We start from the raw sequence: 22395 nt of genomic DNA on the forward strand, positions 1-22395 counted from the left end.
AAGCAGAAACAGACATTCCAGAGTAATCAACGTTTTAGGTCCAATGTTAGCTGGGGGGGTGGGGAGGGGGTGGGGGAGGCAGAGAAAAGAAAAAAGGGAACCAAAAACTAAAAACCACAAGTATGACAATGTATCACATCAAACACTGACTTGCAAATTAGCATACTCTTTCATACATATTATACATATTCTTTCAAGCTTCTTAAAGCCAGCAAGCATCTTTTTTTTTAATTAAAATATTGTTTACAGATAACCTACTGAGTCTCTGCATGGCCAAATAGTTTTGGGTATTCTAATTCCCAAACAAATTCCATGGGTTACCCTCAAAACTCAACGGTTCAGTGACTTATTTTGAAATACTTGATTTTAAAGTAGCAAAAAAATTGCCAGTAGTCACTAAGTTCTTCAGCAACGCAGCATGCAAATAAAATATTCAGTTTGTTATCACAGAGTTTTTAAGGTAGCTGAATTTCTGATACTAGAGGCAGTGTCAACATTACAGCTAATTGCCTCATACATTTGATTTACTGAGAGGCTAGAAGTACTAATTGACAAATCTTGATGTTCTTGATTGTTCATTTAACACTTTTCAGACAGACTCAAGCATCGTACCAGAATTCCAACAGATACAATATCATTTTCTCTCCAGTTATGGAGTTTTAAAGAAGAGATAAAGAGAACTCTGAAAGTATTGGGATTTTCTCAAATTTGTTTTTCATTCTCCGAACCAAATACAGATTTGTGTGCTATTACTACATTATAGCTTTTTTCCAGAATGCACAGTGATACTAAGAATTACGGTATAAACAGGAGCTGTCCCATTCATTAGAAGTGTCTCAGAATGAAGTACAAAAATACCATAATTTGGGCCAAAATACCTTTCATTGTCTGCTATAAAACATAAGTCATTCAGAAAAAACTTTACGTTTTCAGGACTGATGCTTCACATGTATATAATTACCAAAATAAACTTTTCATTTGTCTTAAACACAGTTCATAATAAAGTTAACTATCAGCTTAATTATAAATTCTGAAAGAAGTTTAAGGTCTGTAACACAGTCTGCGCTCGCCGTAATAACTTTTAGTAATTTTTGATCCTCAAAAACTTATCAGATCAAATATCAGGGATTAATATTTTGTGCTATTTCTTGTGTCTTTCCATCAAACATTTGAGACTCGCAGACAATACCATATCAGGTGAAAAAGTACGAAAAAACACTGCTATCTCCCTCCGTACATAGGAAGTAAAAAACAAAGCATGCATTGACTGTGTTTATATTATATGACATCATATTTCAGTTTAAAACCTAAAGAGCTGCTGTCATTTAAGTTCCACATTTGTTTCTTTAAGACTTCCAACTTCCCCCCCACCAGTGGTTCAATTACAGTTCTCTCTATAAAAAGCTGAGTTTTATAAAAACTTATTAAAAAACAATCCTGACATTCAGTTTAAATATAATATAATCATAAACTTCGTTTGAGACTTTAACCTGCATGAAAACTTAAAGAAAAGTTAAAGGGATTCAGTTATAATTAAACATATCTGTAGCAACCTGAATCTAAATCTTAGGGTTTTGCAACCTAATTTCTCATCAGAATATTATTAAAGCTAATCTGAATTGAATGACAGACTTCCATTCCTCTAGGCTTTCAAAGTACATTACCTTCCCCTTTGGGAATGAATACTTTACTATGACTGATGAATATGATACATCGGACAAATGCAGTTTTTCTATATTAAAGTGAATTTTTTTTTTTTCAGTCTTCTGACTTCTTACTGCCACATTTCATTAACATCTAGAAACAACTACTCTAAGATGTTAGTCCTAAATTTCTGTTTCATATGATGTAGTACATGAAATATTTTAAATGAAGTAGAATTTAGAAAACTATTGCATTTTTAAGCTACTGTATTCTGGTATATCTGTACTCCCTGCCCCTCCCAACCTGCCATACCAATTTACAAATTGTATCCTTTTTAAAATATTTGTTTTTAATTTCATTAAAAGTCTGTTTTTAAAATGGCTATTAACATACATAATTAAAACAAATGTATTCTAATCTTCAACTGTGCTGAGTAATTTAACTTAGAGACTATTATTTCCATCACACAAAAACCTTGAGCAATGGAGGGAGCTGTAAAGAGTAGAGAAGGGGTAAGGAGAAGAATTTTGTGTGTGTTTATACATATCAAGTTGAGCTATTAAAATACCCTCATCTAGCTGTCTTGCAGCCCGTATTGATAGCTGGCATCACTGTAATCTAGCAGTAGGTGAACTATACTCATGATTCATTATTCAGTTTTGAATCAGAGGACATATCTGATTCCCATATTAAAATTCAAGTACTGCACTAACCTATTTTATCAATGTCTATTCCAATAGAAAAAAAACCCCAAGGAGTATTTCAAGGAAAGCTACTCTACCATTCACTAGGTAAGCCATATCAAACAGGAGCATGGTTGAAAACAGCATTGTTTTCTGTTTGTCTTCTGAATTAAAAGCAAAAGATTTTTCTAAAATTAATCATTCTCTATAGACTCAAATTATTACAGTGAATAGTGGACACAGACCCTCCAACTGAGTAAAGAGAAAATAAAAATTGCTGACAATTAAAATAGATGCACTTTACGACTCCAATACCTGGAAACTTAAGCATAACATTATATAAACGCTTTCTTTTGCTTATTATAAGTGTATTGATGTTGGGACTATGGAACTATGGTACTAGGACAGAACCATTTGCTACAAAGCATTAAAAATATCATAACAGATCTGAAAGAATACTGCCAGGGTAGTCCATTTATTTCTTTATTACTGCACATATTTTTACAGAAGCTTAACTACAGTACTTTAGAAAGCACCACCAGATACTACAGCTAATGGCATATGTAAGAAGTCTTATAATTTTAAAGTTATATAAGCACATACAATTTCAAGTTCATTACTTCCTTCCTCAAATACAGTTTGCTCTTGTAATAGTTTCCTCAAACAGGGGTAATGCAGAGGGAAAACTCAACATTTAGGTTTTTGTTTAAGCAGTAGTTAACAGCCTCAAATTGGCAATTCATATACTTTTTTGTAATATAAAAAACACACACTGAACATTCACCAGGTAAGTATTTCTGCAAAACAGAAGTTGGATAAATAACATTGCATACTTCTGAAATGCAGTTAAATGAACAAAATCATTTTACAGATAAAGTCTCAGTTTGGTAAGAGCCAGTAACTAAATTCCTAGAATCTTGATGGATTAATACCTAACCCTGAGGAAGGGATAGAGAGGTGAAAGGGAAAAACAGAATGAAAAATCCCCAAAAGCCCAAACAACAGTGAGAGTGTGGAATTAGTACTGCAGGATTTAAGAGCAAAAATGTGTATAACTTCCATTTAAGAAATTGCAAAACATGATTGGAGTGTAGCTTGCCTTCTGAATGAGTAGCAAGTTTATATTTGTCTCAAGTTTTAAGTGATTCAACATCTTCCTAGTTCTCACAGTAAGCAATGCAATTACTCCATATCATCCTGCCAGTTTCCTGTTCTACTAACATCCTTCCTTCTACCCTCAAAACAGAACACCACCTACTCTTCCATAAGTAGGCTAGTTTGATTTTAGGTTTCCATTTTCCAGCAGGACTTTTGTATACACTCTTAAAATCAGTGGAAATTTTGAAGGGCCTTGGTCCTGAGACAACAGCGCTGTTAGATCAGTCAAAGCTAAAGCAAATTATTCCAGTTATTTCTCCTTATCTGCATACAGTTTTGTAGAAGGCTAACTACAGAGCTTTAGTAAGAACTTCAGGTAGTTTAGACACATTAAGCCTAAAGCTGCACTGTGATCAGGCTAGATCCTCTAAACAAGTCACCACCTTATGGCTATTAAAAAAAATAAGTAGATATACATAATACTGACCATAAAATAGAAACCCCTATATTCTCAGGCTACTGCAGTGTAGAGTGTGAGATCATTAAAGTTATTAAATGCCACTTCACCAGCCAGCTACTACATACATTTTCACTATCAGAATTTCATCATTGCTACAAAGTTGTCTAAGTAAAGAGGGTATTGATCTAAAACACAGTACAGGAGAGAAGAAATATTCCTAAAGATACTTACTGAAGTCACCTGTGAGAAACACTGCTTCTGCTCCTGGTGCCCACTCTTTGCAATATATTCCACCATCCACAAATTGGTTAACTCCAAAGGTTTTGTAACTTTTTGAAAAGTTATCGAGGCCTCCTTCATTTTCCTCAATGTTCCTCAAGCGGTTATAAAACAGAGAATACCTTTTAACAAAAATAGATAAGATTTTTTTAGAAAGTTTAGTAAGTGACTTTCTTATGTTAAGATTAACAAGTATAAGAACATTTAAAAAAACATTAAGAAGTCACACTACGTCCTTAGACTACAGTGTCAGATTCGCTGCTCTACAGAAACAGAAAAACCACCAAATACCAACCATACAACTTTTCCATGGTTGTTACACAGTGCAAAGATGCATTCTTCACATTTGCCTCTATTTTCTCTACTTTATGGGAAGAGTTTGCACTTTAAGTCTAAGACTACAACTCCTGATTGGCAGTCAAGAAATCACAGTTTTACTACACAACAGGAGAACTGCACACTCCGAACAGCCTAGCACTTTTTCCTCCATCTTATTAATATTGGACAAAGGCCTCCTAGGGAGAATTGTATAGCCCTGCTACAACTCTCACAGCCAGTTTTAATAGACAATCTCAGGACACTGAAAAGTTTGCAGTACAGCATATAGCAAGTACAGAGAAAGTCTGGCACTTGCAGTAAGCAGCTCCTTAGGCAGCCTCTCTACAGAGGCCATCAGTAAGGCTTTGCGAACCAACACTGCTACAATTTGGAAAACAAAATTACCACTTCATAGAAGTAATATTTGCTCTATATCCTACCTGCCCCAGCAGGGCATGCAACAGCCTAAAACTCTATGTAAAAATTTACTAGTAATAGCTTGGAGGGTTTGGGTTGGGTTGGGTTTTTTTATTGGTTGGGGGGGATTTTTGTTTGAGGGTTTTCTTGAGGGGGGTTGTTGCCTGGGGGGGGGGGAGGGCTATTGTTTGTTTTAACATATTCTGCTATGTTTTTTCCAAGAAGCTCCCATCAATTCAAGGAACATACATCAGGTGCACGATATAAATAAGAAGCTCCACTTTGAATCCTAAAGTGTGAGCTATTATGTGAAGAAGCACAGCTAAAAGCTTCAGCTAAGATTTTTATTAATGCTGTCTGAATGTGTTTTTTGTTTTAAATAAGACATCCCCAGTGTGTCTGCATTCTCCATAAATGGAAAGGAGTCTTCTGAAATGTATTAAAACTAATAAGAATCCCAGCAAGAACAACTTGTCTGCCTCATTACACCTGTATTTTGAAAAAAGTAGAAACAGTAAAGAAGCAAAACAGCACTACTGGATGATATCCTGTTGTTTTTTTAAAAAAAATTTAAAAATAAAGGAAATTTTTAAAAAGGTAGCCTGTCTGCTCTGATTGGTTTTAAAGTCTTGTTAGAATTGGCGCTTAGTTTAAAGTAGAGGATTAAAATGCCTGTTTACTGGTTAAGGTTAAATAACATTACTTAAATTAAAGTACTATGACTACTCTCAAGGTTAATTTCCTAGCAAGTTTTTATTATGAAGGCTGATACTTATCTTTAAAGACAGCACGATTTGAAAAATGCCTCAGGACACACTATAGCAAATACATTTATAACTTTTTGCCCATCCACCTTCATCGTTCCTTTAAAATTTGCTTATGGGTATAATCCTCAGAAGTGCATTACTAACTACTCCTGCTCTGATAATCAATTTCATTTATAGTGCTTGAGGGATAATATTTTGTCAGATTTTCATATTACATATATACACAAATCCAGTCGACTGACTTAAGTTTTAAGCAACTGCAATCACAAAAAGATTTATGTAAAGTTTAAATACGGAAACACAGAGCAAGTGACAAACAGCCTCAGAAGTTCAACATATGGCATTTGGTAAAGGCAAAATTACTGCATTATTGAAGGGTTCTCCCTGGAACAAGTATTTTGATTTGTACGTCTTTGTATATTTTTTTTAAAGTTTTAAGCCTTCCTTTAAATATGTATCAGTTCTATTATACAAGAACACAGTGCTATCTGCAAATTCCAATTCCTCAGCTATACATAACCTATTCCAAAATTGCTGCCTGTCACATGTATTATTTTTAACTAGTTCGCTGCAGCTGAAGCAGGAACCCTTTTGTATATGCTGTAGGTAACTGTTTTGACTCCAGAAAAGATCTAACTGAAGCAATGAATTTGACACACTTAAAACATAAAAGGTCTTTTGAAATAGTTTATCTACTTAAAATTAATATTACCACACACACCCCCCCCATACTTGGTACAACTACATTTTCACAGCTTTAAGAACACCTTTGGCTGAATGTGATATTTCCCACATTCAGGAAGAAGCAGAAGTGGTAAGCTTCATATTTAAACAGAAGTCAGTCATACAAATCTTTGAAAGCTGAAGAGGAATGAGGTCATATGTTTCTTAACAGAGAAGAACAGCAGGTCACAGAGAAGGACTGAAATCTCTGTGCAGAAAAGAAAAAGGTTATGATAAGCTTCATGTAACCTAGAGGCACACACATGCTGACTGCCTACTGCTGTTTCTCAATGAGTCCTCCCTAGCAAAGGGGAATCAAACCCATTCATCTTGTTCTGAAGAAGCAAGCAGCAAATTAATTCAGGATTTGCAAGTGGGTTTATGGGGTGGGAGGGATGAAAATGGACTTTCAGAAAGCGATTATATAATTTATGTCTTTGGGGAAAAAAATCACTGTAAGGTCTGGATTCTTGTTACAGAAGGACTAAGAGTACATCCACCACCTCAATTTTTGTCCTTTAGTAAATTCAAAGTTTAGGCAAAGAGACCACGACATTCAATGTGAAGTGATCATTACTATTACTGTAAAAAAACCCAAACCAAGAAAGATTACTCTTTTTGCTCACTTTTTAATGGTGGTGAGCAAGATTACATGCTCAAAAAAAAAAAAAACAATTTCTTTTTGAGGATGGGATCATTAGAAAAGTTGTTGATCCAGGATGTAAAACATTACAATAATAGGGTTTTTTTTATAGGATATATTTTGAATAATACAGCATCATGTACATAGAGTACAAATGCTCCTTCGATTTGTACACAAGCATGCTACTTGTGATAGAGCAAGTTAATTCAGGTATTACTTCTGTGTCATCACTGTATAAATCATGATTCTTGAAACAACTAGTGTTTTCTGTAATTGTTTTAAAATTATATTCTAGAGACCATTCAGGTTGGTTTGGTTGTTTTTTAAACCACCTCCTGAAATTATCAAATATATAATTCTAGTTTGCTCAATGTTCATGAAAAACCCACTAGCTTCTGAAACGGATCGATTACTTGTGCTGTGAACTATTCTAAAAAAACTCATCTCAGGAGATGAAACATCTGGACACAGAACGAGGTTACTTGACATAGAAGGTCTTGTAAAACAGCAGAAGCATAGTTCTGCATCCTGTTGCTGCTTTAAAGGAAAGGATTCAGTTAAGTGCATGCTTATGATCCAGATTTAGAAAACTTAAGGTTTTGCTTTCACAGAACTTTTGGCGTTCATTTCTATGTTTCTGAAGCTTGTTAAACATTTTTATCTTCCAAACTGAAAGCCCAGGATTACACACAGAAAATGACACAAAAGTTTTTCGTTCAACCAACTCAAGATTTATACTGTTCACTAATAGCATACAAGTGTTAGAAGAGAAGAGGTAGACATTAGATTGATGATCCCCTCAACACTGAAAGTTATGTCATGTTCAGTTATGCTTATATACTCATATATGACAGATGTATATAGTCAGGCAGACTCTGGACACACAGGACACATTTCAAAGGTGAGACAACCTTGTAAAATTTTGGACATGTGAATAGAGTCAACAACAGCATCCAGAGCTACAAGTCTGGACAAAAAGCTGACTTCTCCCTTTGTACTTTTCAAGTCTTCCACACAGCTTAATGAGTGACTGCTAAGTCTTTTAAGATTTTTCTACTTCCCTGAATCAACACCGAAGATTACAAGGTAAAAAGTATACCCAGGTATGCCTTGAAAAGTACAACCGTTACCTTTGGGACAAAAAAACCCCTAAGTAGAGCAACAACGGGGTCCACAGAACTTCAGGTACAAAGGGTCTGAGGTAACTGGAAAAAGCTGTACGTAAGTCCTTTACTATGGCCAGGTATAACACCACACATCTGACAAGTGGGGCCAACAGAAGGGGGCTGCTTTTGGTGTATTCCTTGCCCCTGGAGTTCTTATGAAAAGCAAGCTTTTCAATTCAAGTCCCATATCCGCTCATCTCGCCTCTTAACAGATCAATGGGTTTTAAAACTAAAACACCGAAATGAGGTGTTTGCATCAGACTTCCAGGAAACAAAGACTTCTGTCTTAGCATTCACACACACACCCCCACAGCTTGAAACAAGACATTTGGTAACAGAGTAGTACTTATACACCAGCATTTTTTTCCCCCTCTTCTACCACTATTTCACAGTGAAATACCGATAACTGTAAATATCATTTGAAACAGGGTCACACCAGTCTTTTCCTATTGTTACATTCATAATTTGTAACAGCATTGCTTTAAATCCCACACTTTATAGCCAGCTTTGTTTAAACCCTTACAATAGAAGTGTAGGAATTGGCTGACTTTCCATAAACAGGATTAAAGCATCAAATGTGAATTAGTATAATGGCTACCCAGAAAGCAAACATCTTGTCAATAAAATAACCTTGATAGTGAAGGAGTAAAGCCAATATTAACTCAGTAGCCATTTCAAGGGTTTACACTTTAGATGAGCACTTATTCCTCATACTTCTATCACTAAGACACCCTCAAATATTTTGTCTTACAGATACCTATAGATCTAAAACTTAGAGTTGAAGTATGCAGTTACCAGAGAAAAAGATCAGAGGAAAAAAAGTGGCCTGAAGTCTTTCAGTTCAATGTAAAGCTATACCACTCCTCCATCCAGAGAAATAATGTTCTATTTATCTGGTAACCATGATATACAAAACCCTCCTGATGCTGCAGTTCTTATCATCACTTACTTCATTCAACTACTGATCCCATTAAAAGTCTCAGGCGCTAAAATTAGTAGCTTCAATACAGAGTATAAGAATAAAAATGTTAAGCCTCCCTTTCCTCCCCAAAGTCAACTGCCTTAGTGAAACAAGGCTTTTGCAGACTATTGAACAAGTCTGATCGTGAGTCAGAATACTGAATTAGGGGCTCCACATAAAGCCTTCAGGTCTTTGTTCTTGCAAGCAACCAGATGCACCAACACCTTTCTGCTCCCCTTGTAAAAATTTAAAATATTAGAATACTTTGTCATTTTAGATTTAACCAAATAAGCTTTAGTTTCTTAAGCATCACCGTAATCTAAACAGAAACTAGTATAACCAAAAAGGCCTTAGGAGCATAAAAGATACCCTCATTTAATCAGTCTGGTGCTGAACTCCAAGATAGCTGCAAAACTTCAAGACATATTTTTGCCCATTCTCATACCTTTTTTAAAGTTGAAGTTATTGCAGTTTATAGAAGAATCAGCTTATTTTAAGTCCTGTGGTGTCAACAGTGAAATTAATCGTTTTAGTCCCTCTTCTACTTATGATGCTGATTTTAGTAGCTATTCATCTTTTAGATTTTGTCCACACCAGATTTTGTCATAATTTATTTCTAATACTAATACTGGATCAATATACTAATTTATTTGAAATATGAAAGCAAATAAGAGACTTTGATAATGGTATCGGTGTCCATATGGAAAGCCCGATTCTGCAGATACCAAAGTGAAAAGGATATGAAAGAAAATCCGTAGTAAGGTACTCTCTGTAGCCAAATCCTCCCATTTTCCAATAAATACAAACGTTTACAGTAACATCAGGGTTAAAAATAAAGCTGCGGTCCAAAAGAAAACTCACAACTACTTAAGCCTGTTACATTTCTTTACATTTCTTAGAATCTAGCTTTTGGCAAGAATAAAATATCAAAAGCAGAAAAGGGAAAATGGTTTGTTTCTCTCCCTTCCCATTCAAACAACAAAAAATGTTTTAGATTTTCAGATACCAGTTTTATCCTATTCATCAGCTTAACCCTGAAGCCTCTTAGGAGAATGCTGCCTGTTACCTTCAACCTTCTACTCTTCCCCAACACAGATGCAGCTGTATCAGCATTACAGTAAAACAAGGAATAGGAAAGTAAAGAGGCCATCAAATTCTGTTCTGTACCATCACTGATGTATCATGAACAACACCATTAAGTTACTGAGATTTCTGAACATCATTTTCAGAACTGCCATGGGCTCCTCCACGCTTATTACTATGACTGGAGAACTGCTACAGCATTTTGCTGAAATCATAGGATCTTCCTGACATCCCCACTCAGCAGCTCTGTTTGAGGGTTAACATACCATCATCCTCTGGCTCCAAAACTGCAGTGACCTGAAATCCTCCTGCAGCTTTCCAGTCATAGTACTAAGGGGTAAAGAACTGGGCTCCACTGACTTCTCTGGGCGTTTTTAATTTGGTGTTTTTGACTTTAAAGCATTCATACATCTTGTAAACAAGAATGCAAACCATCACATCTCTGGAATAATACTGGGATGGCGTGCTGTGTTGAGAGTTGTTGAATGAAGCTCAGTGAGACAGTGCAGGAAGTCAGGGGCCAGTGGTGGGGGAAAAAAAAGTTGAGCAGTGTGAAACTCATTCACTTAGTGATGGGGACAGACCATCAGAAAATTGCCTGTTTTAGTATTGATCCGCTCTATCTTATGATCCCTATGGACAATCTGAAGAGTCAAAAAAACTAACAAAAAACCCAAATCAGTGTAGATGTACCACACTTTCACCAACGTAATACCATTTACGGATTACTTCTCTATAAGTTGAGGAATAAACTGTCACAATTTTTAAAGGTTTATTTTCCTATGACAATTTATTATTCAGTAAAGCCACACTTTGAAATTTGGCAAATAAGGAATTAAAAATTACTAATTTAATTTCTGATAGTCTACTGCAGGAACATGAGAATGGATTAACATGGTTTTGAATTATATACCAAGAAAGGCTCACGAGCTGCAGTTCTCCTCCCAGTATCACAGACAGCCCATTCTTTAGAGAACAAGGTCCAAAATCTTGCATGGCTGTCATCAACTAGCAGTGATGGGTATCATTTAAGTGCCTAGATTGAACATGCCAACAGCAACCACTCCTATTAAAAAAAGGGCAAAACAAACCAAACTGATAGCTATGGAAGAGGATCTGTTTGCATCTGAAGATGTGATGTTAACACTTAGGTCAAACTTCTGTACATAAGCAACTCTCAAGCACTATATATCTGGTCAAAAACATCCATCTGCAGTAGTAAAATTTGCACAGAAGCATTATAAAATCAGACTCCTCTATGGTCTGCCACAAGCCTCAGGGTAACAAGGGTAACCCTCAGAGTCTGAGTCAAATTCAACAATCACCATGCTGTGGCATTTCATAGAGCTTGCCTATAAAATAGGCATTCATGACTCCAAATTTGATCCAATACATCTACACAGAGCTAACATGGTCCAGGCTCACTGGATCAGGGACACTAGCTTAAGCTCCACACTGCAGTCCACTGTGTGGAACAGGTATTTAAACACCATTAGTAAACCACAGAATGGTAATTGCCACCTCATGAAGCACAGCTGTAAGGTCTCTGACAGAGACTGTGCCGTACTCTCACTGAGTTTTCCTGGAAAGCCAGAGTGGAATTAACTTTTCAAGGTGGTCAAAGGAGGAACATGTGGGAATATGTAACTGGACAATCCTGAAACAATCATCATTAATAATGCCAATTTCTATTCCTGCTGACCCCTACCACTTCAAAGAAAAGCAGAAATTAAAAGATGAAAACAGAATTTGAAAATGTAGATGCAACACCTCTGAATATTTCAAAATATTTGTGAATGGCCCAATGCTCTTTAATCTTTTCCAATATTACTGCTATCACTTCGAAGATGCTGTTACACTTTCACTGACACCAAAGCCAGCACAGAGTCCTTGCTCAGATCAGCGAGTCCCTAATTCTCATCTTCTCTTTTACTCTCTAGTTAGTTACTCCTTCAAACTGTCCTCATTCAGCTGCTTATAAGGGGATGGATTGAAGGACGATAGCGGTTGGTAGGATGGATCAATTTCTTCCTAGAGCAAGTTTCCGCAGTCCAACAGATCAAATGCTTCAAGACTGTTGAACTAGAATTATGTGGCAGAGCAAATTCCTGTTTGCAGTTGCTTCAACTTCATTTGTCACTAGTGAAAGTGTATCAAAACAGAAGCCTTGGATTTTATTTCATTCTTTTCTCCACCTCCCTTTACCCACTTTTCATTTGACTATTCAGAGTATTACACAGAATAATCACACTTTAGGAAAATAGTAAGTAAAGGCACAGTAAATCTCAGGTAGGAATGACTACTTCAGAACAGACTTACTATATTTTAACTTACATCGACTTTTAGTTTCAGATGATTGACTTGCACTTTCTGCATAGAAAAGTCCTGTCTCATTCAGATAATCTTTCTCCTATACATTTAAATAGATTAAGGAACACCTGAACACATGTAACCTTTGAAGTGTAAAAAGAATTCTGAGATCTAGGCTCTAGGAGTACAAGACAGTAATGGCTGATGTTTAGAGATCCAGAAAGAGACCGTCACTTAATTTTGATTTTCTGTAGGTTAAAGTAAAGGTGCTACACATTTCTTAAGGTTATGACTTTAGAAGTCTGGGAAATTCAGATTTAGCCACGCACAGAGGTTGTAGTTGCTCTATTATTCACTACACAAATACTGTGCCTCTCCCCCAAATCAGAGGTAATTTAGCACACATTTTCAACTGAAAACTAAGGATTCTGCAGTTTGTCCTTTCAGGTGTAATAAAATTATCTGTTATCCAAATAATTTGGGGATACAGTTATTCCAATAAGGAACTTACACAGTTAAGCCATTTCCATTATGAATACTACAGAAGTGCTTTATTACTGGTTACTAAAAAGACCACCCAGCAGAGAACTCGTAAGAGTGAGCAAGAAAGGCAAACCTTTCAAAAACAACTTTTCCAGTTTTTTCTCCTACTCTGCAGATAACGAACACCAACACGCAATTTTTCATTTCTTCCTTTCCAACAGACAGGACAGCTCTGCTCTGTGCTTTTCTGGTCTCCCCAGGAGATTTCTTTAACGTTTACCCAAATGAACAGAGGGAAGGCAAGAGATTCAGTAGTGTCTGCTATTGCTGAATCCCATGAACATAATGGCTTTTCAATAGCTACATCCAAAAAGCTCCTTCAAGTAAAAGCATTCGAGTGGCCTTATAACTTCTCTCCAACTAGAATAAATCTAATATTTGAAGCTACACTGGAAATGGAAGCAGATGCAGTTTAAGAGAAATGCAATAGCATCCACCACACCTTACTTCAGTGGCTACTTACTATTACTGGGCACTTTCCATGGTGAGCAAACAGATGTATTCTCCCAACTCTCCTTGGATGCTGCATGATTTCAGTATGGAGAAGTAACACTGCATTTAGTGGGAGACAAAGCTGTATCTTAAAAATTAAGAAATACTTGCTTGGGGATAACTAATGTGTTGCTTGCTCTGTTGAAAGTTATTCATACAGGACAAGCAACTGATTCAGCATCAACTTTTTTCAAAATAATTTCAAGTGCAGTGACATGCAAGTCAAGCCCTAATGACATAGAGTCTGGTATGTAGGAGCACAACAAAACATAAAACCTGGCAGAAAACAAAAGTGAAACTACAGAGGTTTTTCTTGACATCCTACCAGCAGTTGCTATTTATAACAGATGTAAAGGCCTATGAGGTATGAAGTCTAATAAAGATAAGTAAGTTTCAGTAGTTTTTTAGCAACATGATTATTTGCTGACATAGGTGCTGGCACTGTGCTGTCTGCACAATACAGGGGACTAGAAGCAAGACTCTTCCCTGCTTTAAACATTAGGATAACTTAGTGGCTTCACCATCATTTGACAGCTGTAATGCTCTTGCCACCAGCTTCGTAACAAACTTACACTGTGCTCAATTGGGAACCAAATGCAGAAGTGATTACAAGATGTATCAGATGAAGACTTAACGCAATCATTTAGTAAGAATTGCTCCACTGACTTATCCAAACCAATCCCACTTCCAAGAACACCCTTCCCCACATCCACATTTGTTCGTCTACCACCCCCTTCAGTTTATTAGAAATACATGGATGCACCTCACAGGATAACCATAACAAATTACCGGTGTTTAGAAGGAGCAAGATGCAATTTCTTTCCATCAAAAGCCTAGCAAAGTACTTAGACATCAATTCAAGTGAGAGAGAAGGAAGGGTATACAGAAGTTTTAACACTTGCTACAAGACAGCCCTTTTATCTTTCACCCTCTATTGAGATAGAAGGTATATAGGTGGGGTTTTTTGTTTGTTTTTTTTTTAAAAGACACCCCCCAAAAAAAACACAGACACCCCCAAAAACCTGATGATATTAAGCTGTGTTACAACTTCCTGGAACAGCACAGCCATGTGTACTCTTATCTGCCAAAGCACTCAAGACAGCTTCCCTGTCATGAGGGAACAGTCTAAATAGGACAGCAACCACAAAATGATGGGAGCTCTAGATGTTTGTTTTGTATATAAGGAAACAAGGTTACCAGTAGCATACTTTGTTTTGTTTTACACATCTGAACATTTGTCAGAAAAACACTTTAGGTGTAAGATTTCTTCATTTAATAGTGATTGTCTCACTATTCTTCTGCTAGCCTTAAGTATACATAACCTGTACACTAAAACCCCTCTTTTAGCTACAATAATTTGCTTCTCTGTTGTGATGACATCTGATGCAAGTTGATGGAATTATTTTTGAATTAATATAACTCCAGAGAAATTCCATCATATTTGAGCAGAAAGCTGAAGAAGTAGAGACAGATTTCTTTCTCAAAATCAGTGGACTAAGACTGTGTTAGCTCATGTTTCATATTACACAAGAGAAAATAAACTGAAAGGTCAGTTGAACAGTTACAGCAGTGCCCTTTTCCAAGGTAATCAGCAGAGCATGTAGCAAAGGCGTGAACACAAGCGTGACTGGAAAGACAGTAGCTGATAAAGAGGCTTTTGCTGCCAAAAGTATGTGGGACAAAATACCGCTCTCCCAATGCCCATCAAGGAGTGTGGCATACTGCAGGCCTTACTTCAGTAACTCTGATTTATTACTTTAATTTGAAATTGTGTTCTTGTTAAATGTTCAGGTTTTCGTATCACCAAAACACATTAGAAAATGTAATACTGAGCATTAATCACATTCTCAGGTAAGCTACAGGAACAATATCATTATTAATTTGTTTGTAATAGGGACACAATACAGTCAAATTCATCTGGTTTACAACACATTTTTACTTTAAGTATACAAATTCTTCCTGTTATTCAGTACTAAACTGCAGAGTGTAGGGTAGATTCCTCCCCCTGTCCCCATATTGAAAGCAGTTTATTTTTCCTCTAAGCAGCAAGTATGTATTAGTGGAACCTTCCAAAACAGTTTCTACTCATCGTACTGAGGTGTTTTTAAGCATATGTTAATGTGGAAACAACTCAAGTGTTTTATTCACCAGAATTATTTTTAATGAACCCGTAAATTACAGCATATCAATTCCCATTTGATTCCATTGCCATCTATTTCCAATAGACTATCTTCTTATTAATGGATAATAAAGTCTAGTTGGGGGAAGTGTCAGTGATTCCCACAGCACTAGTACAAAGTTGGAACCAAAACACAAACTAAAAGCAGTAGCTATACAAGAGGCCTGGGGGAGGGGGACTGGGGGGGCAGCAGGGGATGATCACCAAACTTCCTAAAAATAATTTATAGCATGCCTTTTGGTGGGCATTATTAAGTCTTGAAGGTCTTCCATAACCCAGAAGTGTCAGTACCATTTCTAAAGCAATTATTTCTGTGGTGAGAACTAGCCCACACACCTCATATGAGCTGTAAAAGCTCTTCACATAGTAACAAGATAGTCTGGACTTCAGTAACTATTTAATTTTGGTGGTTTAAATAAAAATATTTTGAATGTGTGTGCAGAGGGCGGTGGGTATTAGCTTGCCACAGCAGTAAACATAAGCAGCCACCTGTTTCTTTTCAAATTGGATTTCAAGTCTGCTGCATTAGTTTGGCATCCCCATTCTTAGTAATGCTGCAAGTAACATTAACTGGCATAAATGAAGCTCAACACAATGCAAAGACAGACTTATCTTTCTAAATACACATCCAAAAAGTTAAGAATCAAAAGTTTTAGTTGTCTACCAAACAGGAAAAAGCTTTTCAGTCAGAAGTCACTTCTGATTATTTCAACTAAAACACCAGATATTCCTCAGTAGCTTAGCCACCTAACCCACTTTAACACGCACATTATTAGTAAGAATTGTTATTTGAACTTCCTAACAGGAAACTGCACAGCTGCTGTAGCTACAAGTTCATTGTTAATTTCCATAAGTCTTACTTCACCTCCTTTTAAAATTTGTTCTAAAAATTAAAAATTAAGTCTTGACCCAGCAATGTGGGCTTGCAGCCCAGAAAGCCAACTCTATCCTCGGCTGCATCAAAAGAAACATGGCCAGCAGGTCGAGGGAGGTGATTCTGCCCCTCTACACTGCTCTTATGAGACCCCACCTGGAGTGCTGTGTTCAGCTCTGGGGCCCCCAACATACTAAGGATATGGACCTCTTGGGGCGAGCCCAGAGAGGGGCCACAAAGACAATGCAAGGGCTGGAGACCCTCCCCTGTAAAGGCAGGCTGAGAGAACTAGGGTTGTTCAGCCTGGAGAACAGAAGGCTCCAGGGACACCTCATAGCAGCCTTCCAGTACCACCTGAAGGGGCCTACAGGAAAGCTGGAGAGAGACTTTTTACAAGGGCATGTAGTGATAAGACAAGGGGTAATGGCTTTAAACGGAAAGAGAGTGGATTTAGGCTGGATATAAGGAAGAAATTCTGCACTATGAGAGTGGTGAGGCACTGGAACAGGTTGCCCAGGGAAGCTGTGGATGCCCCCTCCCTGCAAGTGTTCAAGACCAGGCTGGATGGGGCTTTGAGCAACCTGGTCTAGTGGAAGGTGTCCCTGCCATTGGCAGTGGGGTTGGAACCAGATGATCTTTAAGGTCCCTTCCAACCCAAACCAGTCTATGATGATTTACAGGATCAGATCAATGGCTTGTATATTCAAGCAGTTCACTATTTGAAAGTTATGTTAAAAAGTTAAATAAAAATTGTCCCATCCTCTGATAACCAAACAAACAAAAATCCCCCTTGCTACAGGGCTGTTTCCTTGTCAAACATTAAACAGATTTAAATGGATAGCCATCTTAAGAGGCTCTCAAAAAGATGGCTAGAGGAAAAAGTACCCACAGCAACACCCAGCTTCTTTATTACTGCACCAAACCTTGGTTCCTGTAACAGTTTTCCTCTCATCTAGTGTGACCCTAAACCTACAGTATTCCACCTAATTAAATAATTCTTTAAATCCTATTAGTTTAACCTCAATTTTAAGATGTGCATGTATTCATACACTACCTAAATAAGGTGTTTTGTTTTCCCTCTATCATGCATACAAATACACTCCCAATGCAGGCTTCTTCCTGGCCTTTAGGTATTTATCACCCACTTTTAGATTACCTCTCTATTTTATTGTGACAAAGAAAACTTCACAGTACCCTAAGAAAGAAAAGAGCATGTGAGATTTTTACATATAGACAGAAAAACAAGTATTAAACACAGGATAGGAAGGAAGACATACTTTTGCTGCCGACCACTGTGCTAGTTTTGACCAGTCTTCACTGGTTTGAGCAAGGACTTATTTTCTTATTTAGGTTCAGTAGCTGTATGGGGCTATTCATATAGACTGCATATTCAACTCACCAAGCACACCTGCTCTGCCACCCGGGTTCTCTGTATGCCAATGAAGAAAAGCAGCCCTTTTTGAAGATATTTTTAAGGAAGAAAACGTTACCTCCAGCAACTGGAAAATAAGATCTGGACGGATTTGGGGGTGGGTGGAGGAGCACTGCTGAGCTACTTTACCTTCCACATTATCACACCAGCTTCAGGTGCCTTCGCAGAAGCACCGCATTGGATTCACAGCATAAGCTTGTCTAACTGATTCTTAACTACTTTCACTGCAGACAGGACCCACAAGGAAAGCCAAGCACTCTTAAACATTTATACAGTCCACAATGCAAAATGTTTATAATTTAGTGTCAGCATACTAGAAGTATAATTAGAACTTGTGTACTTAAGAAATCTCTGTAACTAGTCCCAGGCAATCAAGTCTATTCCCACACAAGATGAGCAAGCAAAATGCATATACTGTTGTTGACTGCTGCTGTGAATAGTTTTATACAATGGCTACTTCATTCATGGCCAAGCATTTTCAAGGTACAGTCTAAAAGCTGCTCTGTTTCCAGACTTCAGTAAGAATGAGTACAAAAATAAGAAATACTAGTCATTAACTAATTTGCAACATTATCTAAGAAAGAGAAGTGTAGACATCAAATTCTGAAAGCGATTATACTGAATAGTCAAACCTCTTCAGACAAGAATTCAGATTTTACATGAACTGGCTATTCTTCTGAAACATTAAGCTGCTCTATCTCCTTGACACAATCTTTAATCTGACTAATACTATGTGAACTGATGAATGTCAAAAATTTAAGTACTTAACTGCAGAAACAGCAGTTGTTGGATTCATCCCAACCTCATACCCATTATTACATGATTTAAGCTTATAAGTACATATGACATGGCTTCAAAGACACCTGCCTTCTGATGGGATCATAGCTGTATTTGATGTTAGCAGAGACAGTCTGATAATCACAGAAGTCACCAAGCACGCTAGTCTCTTGTCTACAATGCATCTTGTCTGTCACAACACTAGAAAGCTTATGATTCAAGTTTTGAATTGATATGACTAAAGAAAATTGTAAACAAGAGAGGGAAGAGTATTAACTAATACTGCATTACGATGCAAGCCTCGTAAGTCACCTACCATAAAGACTCAAGACTTAAACAGTGAAGTCTACATCAGAATTTTAAAGGTCTGAAGTGATGAGGTAACTTGGTCCGCACAGAAAGCCACTTGCAACAATTCAGGGGGTGGGGGAGAAGGAGGAAGCAAAATCCCACACTCAGAAAGCCTGGCATTGCCAGAGTTAGTCATCCTGATACGCTACACACCCAAGTGCAACTGTAGTCTTGCTCTTTGAAGTACTACTGGGAAAGCTTCAGAGATGACAGAATATTAACTCGTAGTATCAGACAAATGTTAAGAAATACAAAATGAACACAAGAAAATCCCTCTGTTTTTACCATTTCAGATTCATTTTGTCTGCTTAAGGCTCTATATGCACCTTTTAAAGTAACTACAAAAGGTAGAGAAGTCTTTCCTATCAAATTTTTATATAAGCTCTATCTACACAAAAGCATTTTATAGAAAATATTATTACACATACACTTCAGATGGATAAACTTAACCAGCGGAAAGGTTGAGCAATACAGTAATGGTCTACACGTTGGACAGGAATTCCCTATTAGTAATTTTCCCACCCTTACTATGACATTCCTGTAACTACTTAGTGTTGATTTTCCTCCTTACAGAGGGAATTTAAACAATTTACACTGGCTGACCTGCTTGGAAAGTTGCATTTTACAGTACCTGTCTACCTCTAAAGCACAAAATAGAAAGAGCACTGCACTGTACTCTTGACTGAAAAAATATAAATATGTATATGACTATCTACAAATCCAGGTGTTTACACTAGTTGTATACACGTACAACATCCCTTCATTCTCCCCTCTCCCACCTGAGAAGCATACAACAGAACATAAAAGTAATACCTCTTATTGGAACTGAGCCTAGAACAACACTACTAGCTCCAATTCTCAGGCTGGAGAGCTGCCAAAGTAAAGCCTACGAACTGAAGCTAAGCAGGACAACACGTTAGTCCTAAAGCTTTGGTCAGCACAGACTCCTTATTTGAGGTCAACCTGATATGCACCAGCACAAGGGAATATGAAGGAGGAAAACAATGATACAACAATTTTAGATATTCACAGTTTGTCAGGAAATTAACCTTTTCATTTATGAGCTATGCATTAAGAATAAAGCTGGTAAATACTTATGAGACGTCATGGAAGAAAAAACTATTGTTAGGTATGCAAAGAATTAACATGTATTTTTTCATCACAATGTATTCATTACATCAGACTAGCTTAAGTATTTATTATTCCATAAATAAATCTATAATCAGTAAACTGTATATAAACCCACCCGGATTTCCATACTTAAACCTTTTCTTCTCCTGGAGAGCCTGAACTCTCCCTTGTTGAGTTTCTAAAAGGCTGCACATACATTAGCATCTCTAGGCATAATCTCCTATTCCTTCCCTCCTAACATGCAGAGTTTGTGCGCTGCCAGTTAGAAGCCTTTTTCAGTTGTCAACTGAATTGGTTCAAGATGAAAAATTTTAGTCTGGAACATCCACAAAAGTTGACAGTGGGGGTGCCAACTAGATAGAAGAAAAAAATTTCCCTTAGGACCAGGGCTCTAGAGAGGGTGCAGAATCTGTCGGTTTTACGCCTAACAAAAAAATCCTGAACAATCCAATCCCAGTGCCACACTGAGCAGGAGGCTGGGACACAGATAGCATTCAGAGGTTCCCTCCAACCAGAATTGTCCTGTGAGTATTTAGTACTTTACACCTACTAAAGCTGCCAATTCTGCTTAAGGAAAACAAAGAACATGGCAAGATACATAAAAACAACAATGCAGATAATGAGAGAAATACTACAAGCACTACGAATGTCAAAGCATTCTAATATATCTTCGATTACTGGCAAACATATACAGAGGTGATCAGCTCCAGTGCCAGAGCGTTCTGCAGCAGAGCAGGGGATCACACCGTACAGGGGCATTTCCTGAGCCAGGGAAACCCCAGGGGAGCACAGAGACTCGCCAGGAGCCAGCAGCTCTCATGAGAGCAGCTGGCAAGGCATGGGCAGGGACAAGAGTAACAGGGGCCACCCCCAACTCCCACAAAAGGCAGCCCCAGGTAACACAAGCAACCAGAGGCACCGTGACCAGGGCAGGCAAACAGGGCATGGTGCAGCAGTTTGCATAGTCGAGCACCTCTTCAAAGGAGGGGCATTCCACCAGCCAAGCAGGAGACTTAAATACATATAACCCTGCAACCAGGCACCATTCTGTGACCATCTGCACAGGTCAAAGGCACTCACCCTCAAGGCAGAATGGTGGGCACTCATCTGAAAGCAAAGGCTGAAGCTCCAGGTGGGGGGTCTGCACCATCAGTGGCAGCTGCTGTCTCCACCCAGATGGAGCTGCTGAAGGGAGAAGCTGCAGTGCAGACCTCAGACTGCAGGTGTCGTCTAGACCTTTCTCCTGGGGCAGGGACAGGCAGCAGACCTACCTGCAAAGTTGTGCCCAGAAGGAGGACATCCCGCAGCAGGTGGCTGAGCTGCAGGAGGTGGCGAGAAGGCTCCATAATGTCAGGGAAGCTGAGGAGTTAGATAGCTGGTTCCAAGCACAGTCTGCAGTGGAACCACAGCCAAAGAGCCCAAAACTCCCCCTCTGGCACACACAGAAGAGAGGGGGGACGATAATGCAGAATAGAGAGCCGCAACAGCAAGGACCAGCAGGAGGAACAGACTTCACCCAAAGCCTGAGGCACCCTTGCAGAACCTCTTCACCACTCTGCAGACTGAAAGACCCACCACACCAGGAGACACAGGAGTTGAACAAGGCAGCCCAGTCTGCTCCCTGTATAACAACCAGAGCAACTATGATAAGGCAACATGTGATAGTAGCACATGGCTCTCTTCTGACAGGTACAGAGGCATCAGTTTGCCACCCCAACACACCCTCTAGAGAGGTGTGCTGCTTACCAGGGGCTCTTATCAGGGATGTCACTGAGAGACTACCAAGCCTCATCCAGTCCACTATCATCCGCTGCTGTTTCACATGGGCACCAGTAATACAGCCAGGAGCAGCCTGAGGGTATGAAGGACTACAGAGCCCTGGGAGTAGCAGTAAGGGACTCTGGAGCACAGGTAGTTTTTCCATCAATCTTCCTGGTCAAAGGGAAGAAGTCTGAAAGGGCCTGTCAAATCTGGCAAGTCAACAAGTGGTTACAGGACTGGTGCCACAGCCAGGGGTCTGACAACTAAGACCACAGGACTCGCTTTGAGAAACCTGATCTACTA

The 22395-nt window shown here is 38.2% G+C and overlaps 1 protein-coding gene across 3 annotated transcripts in view; it reads right to left on the bottom strand.

Annotated features, from left to right (window-relative positions):
- Window positions 1–22395, bottom strand: part of GBE1 (1,4-alpha-glucan branching enzyme 1) — a 176263-nt gene that overhangs the window by 129449 nt on the left and 24419 nt on the right. For all 3 annotated transcript variants that reach the window (XM_075102255.1, XM_075102234.1, XM_075102244.1), the window contains exon 2: window positions 4117–4286. In XM_075102255.1, the coding sequence (XP_074958356.1) occupies window positions 4117–4286 (170 nt within the window). The remainder of the gene's footprint in view (window positions 1–4116; window positions 4287–22395) is intronic.

Source organism: Phalacrocorax aristotelis, chromosome 1 (genome assembly GCF_949628215.1).
Source record: "Phalacrocorax aristotelis chromosome 1, bGulAri2.1, whole genome shotgun sequence".
Lineage (NCBI taxonomy): Eukaryota > Metazoa > Chordata > Aves > Suliformes > Phalacrocoracidae > Phalacrocorax > Phalacrocorax aristotelis.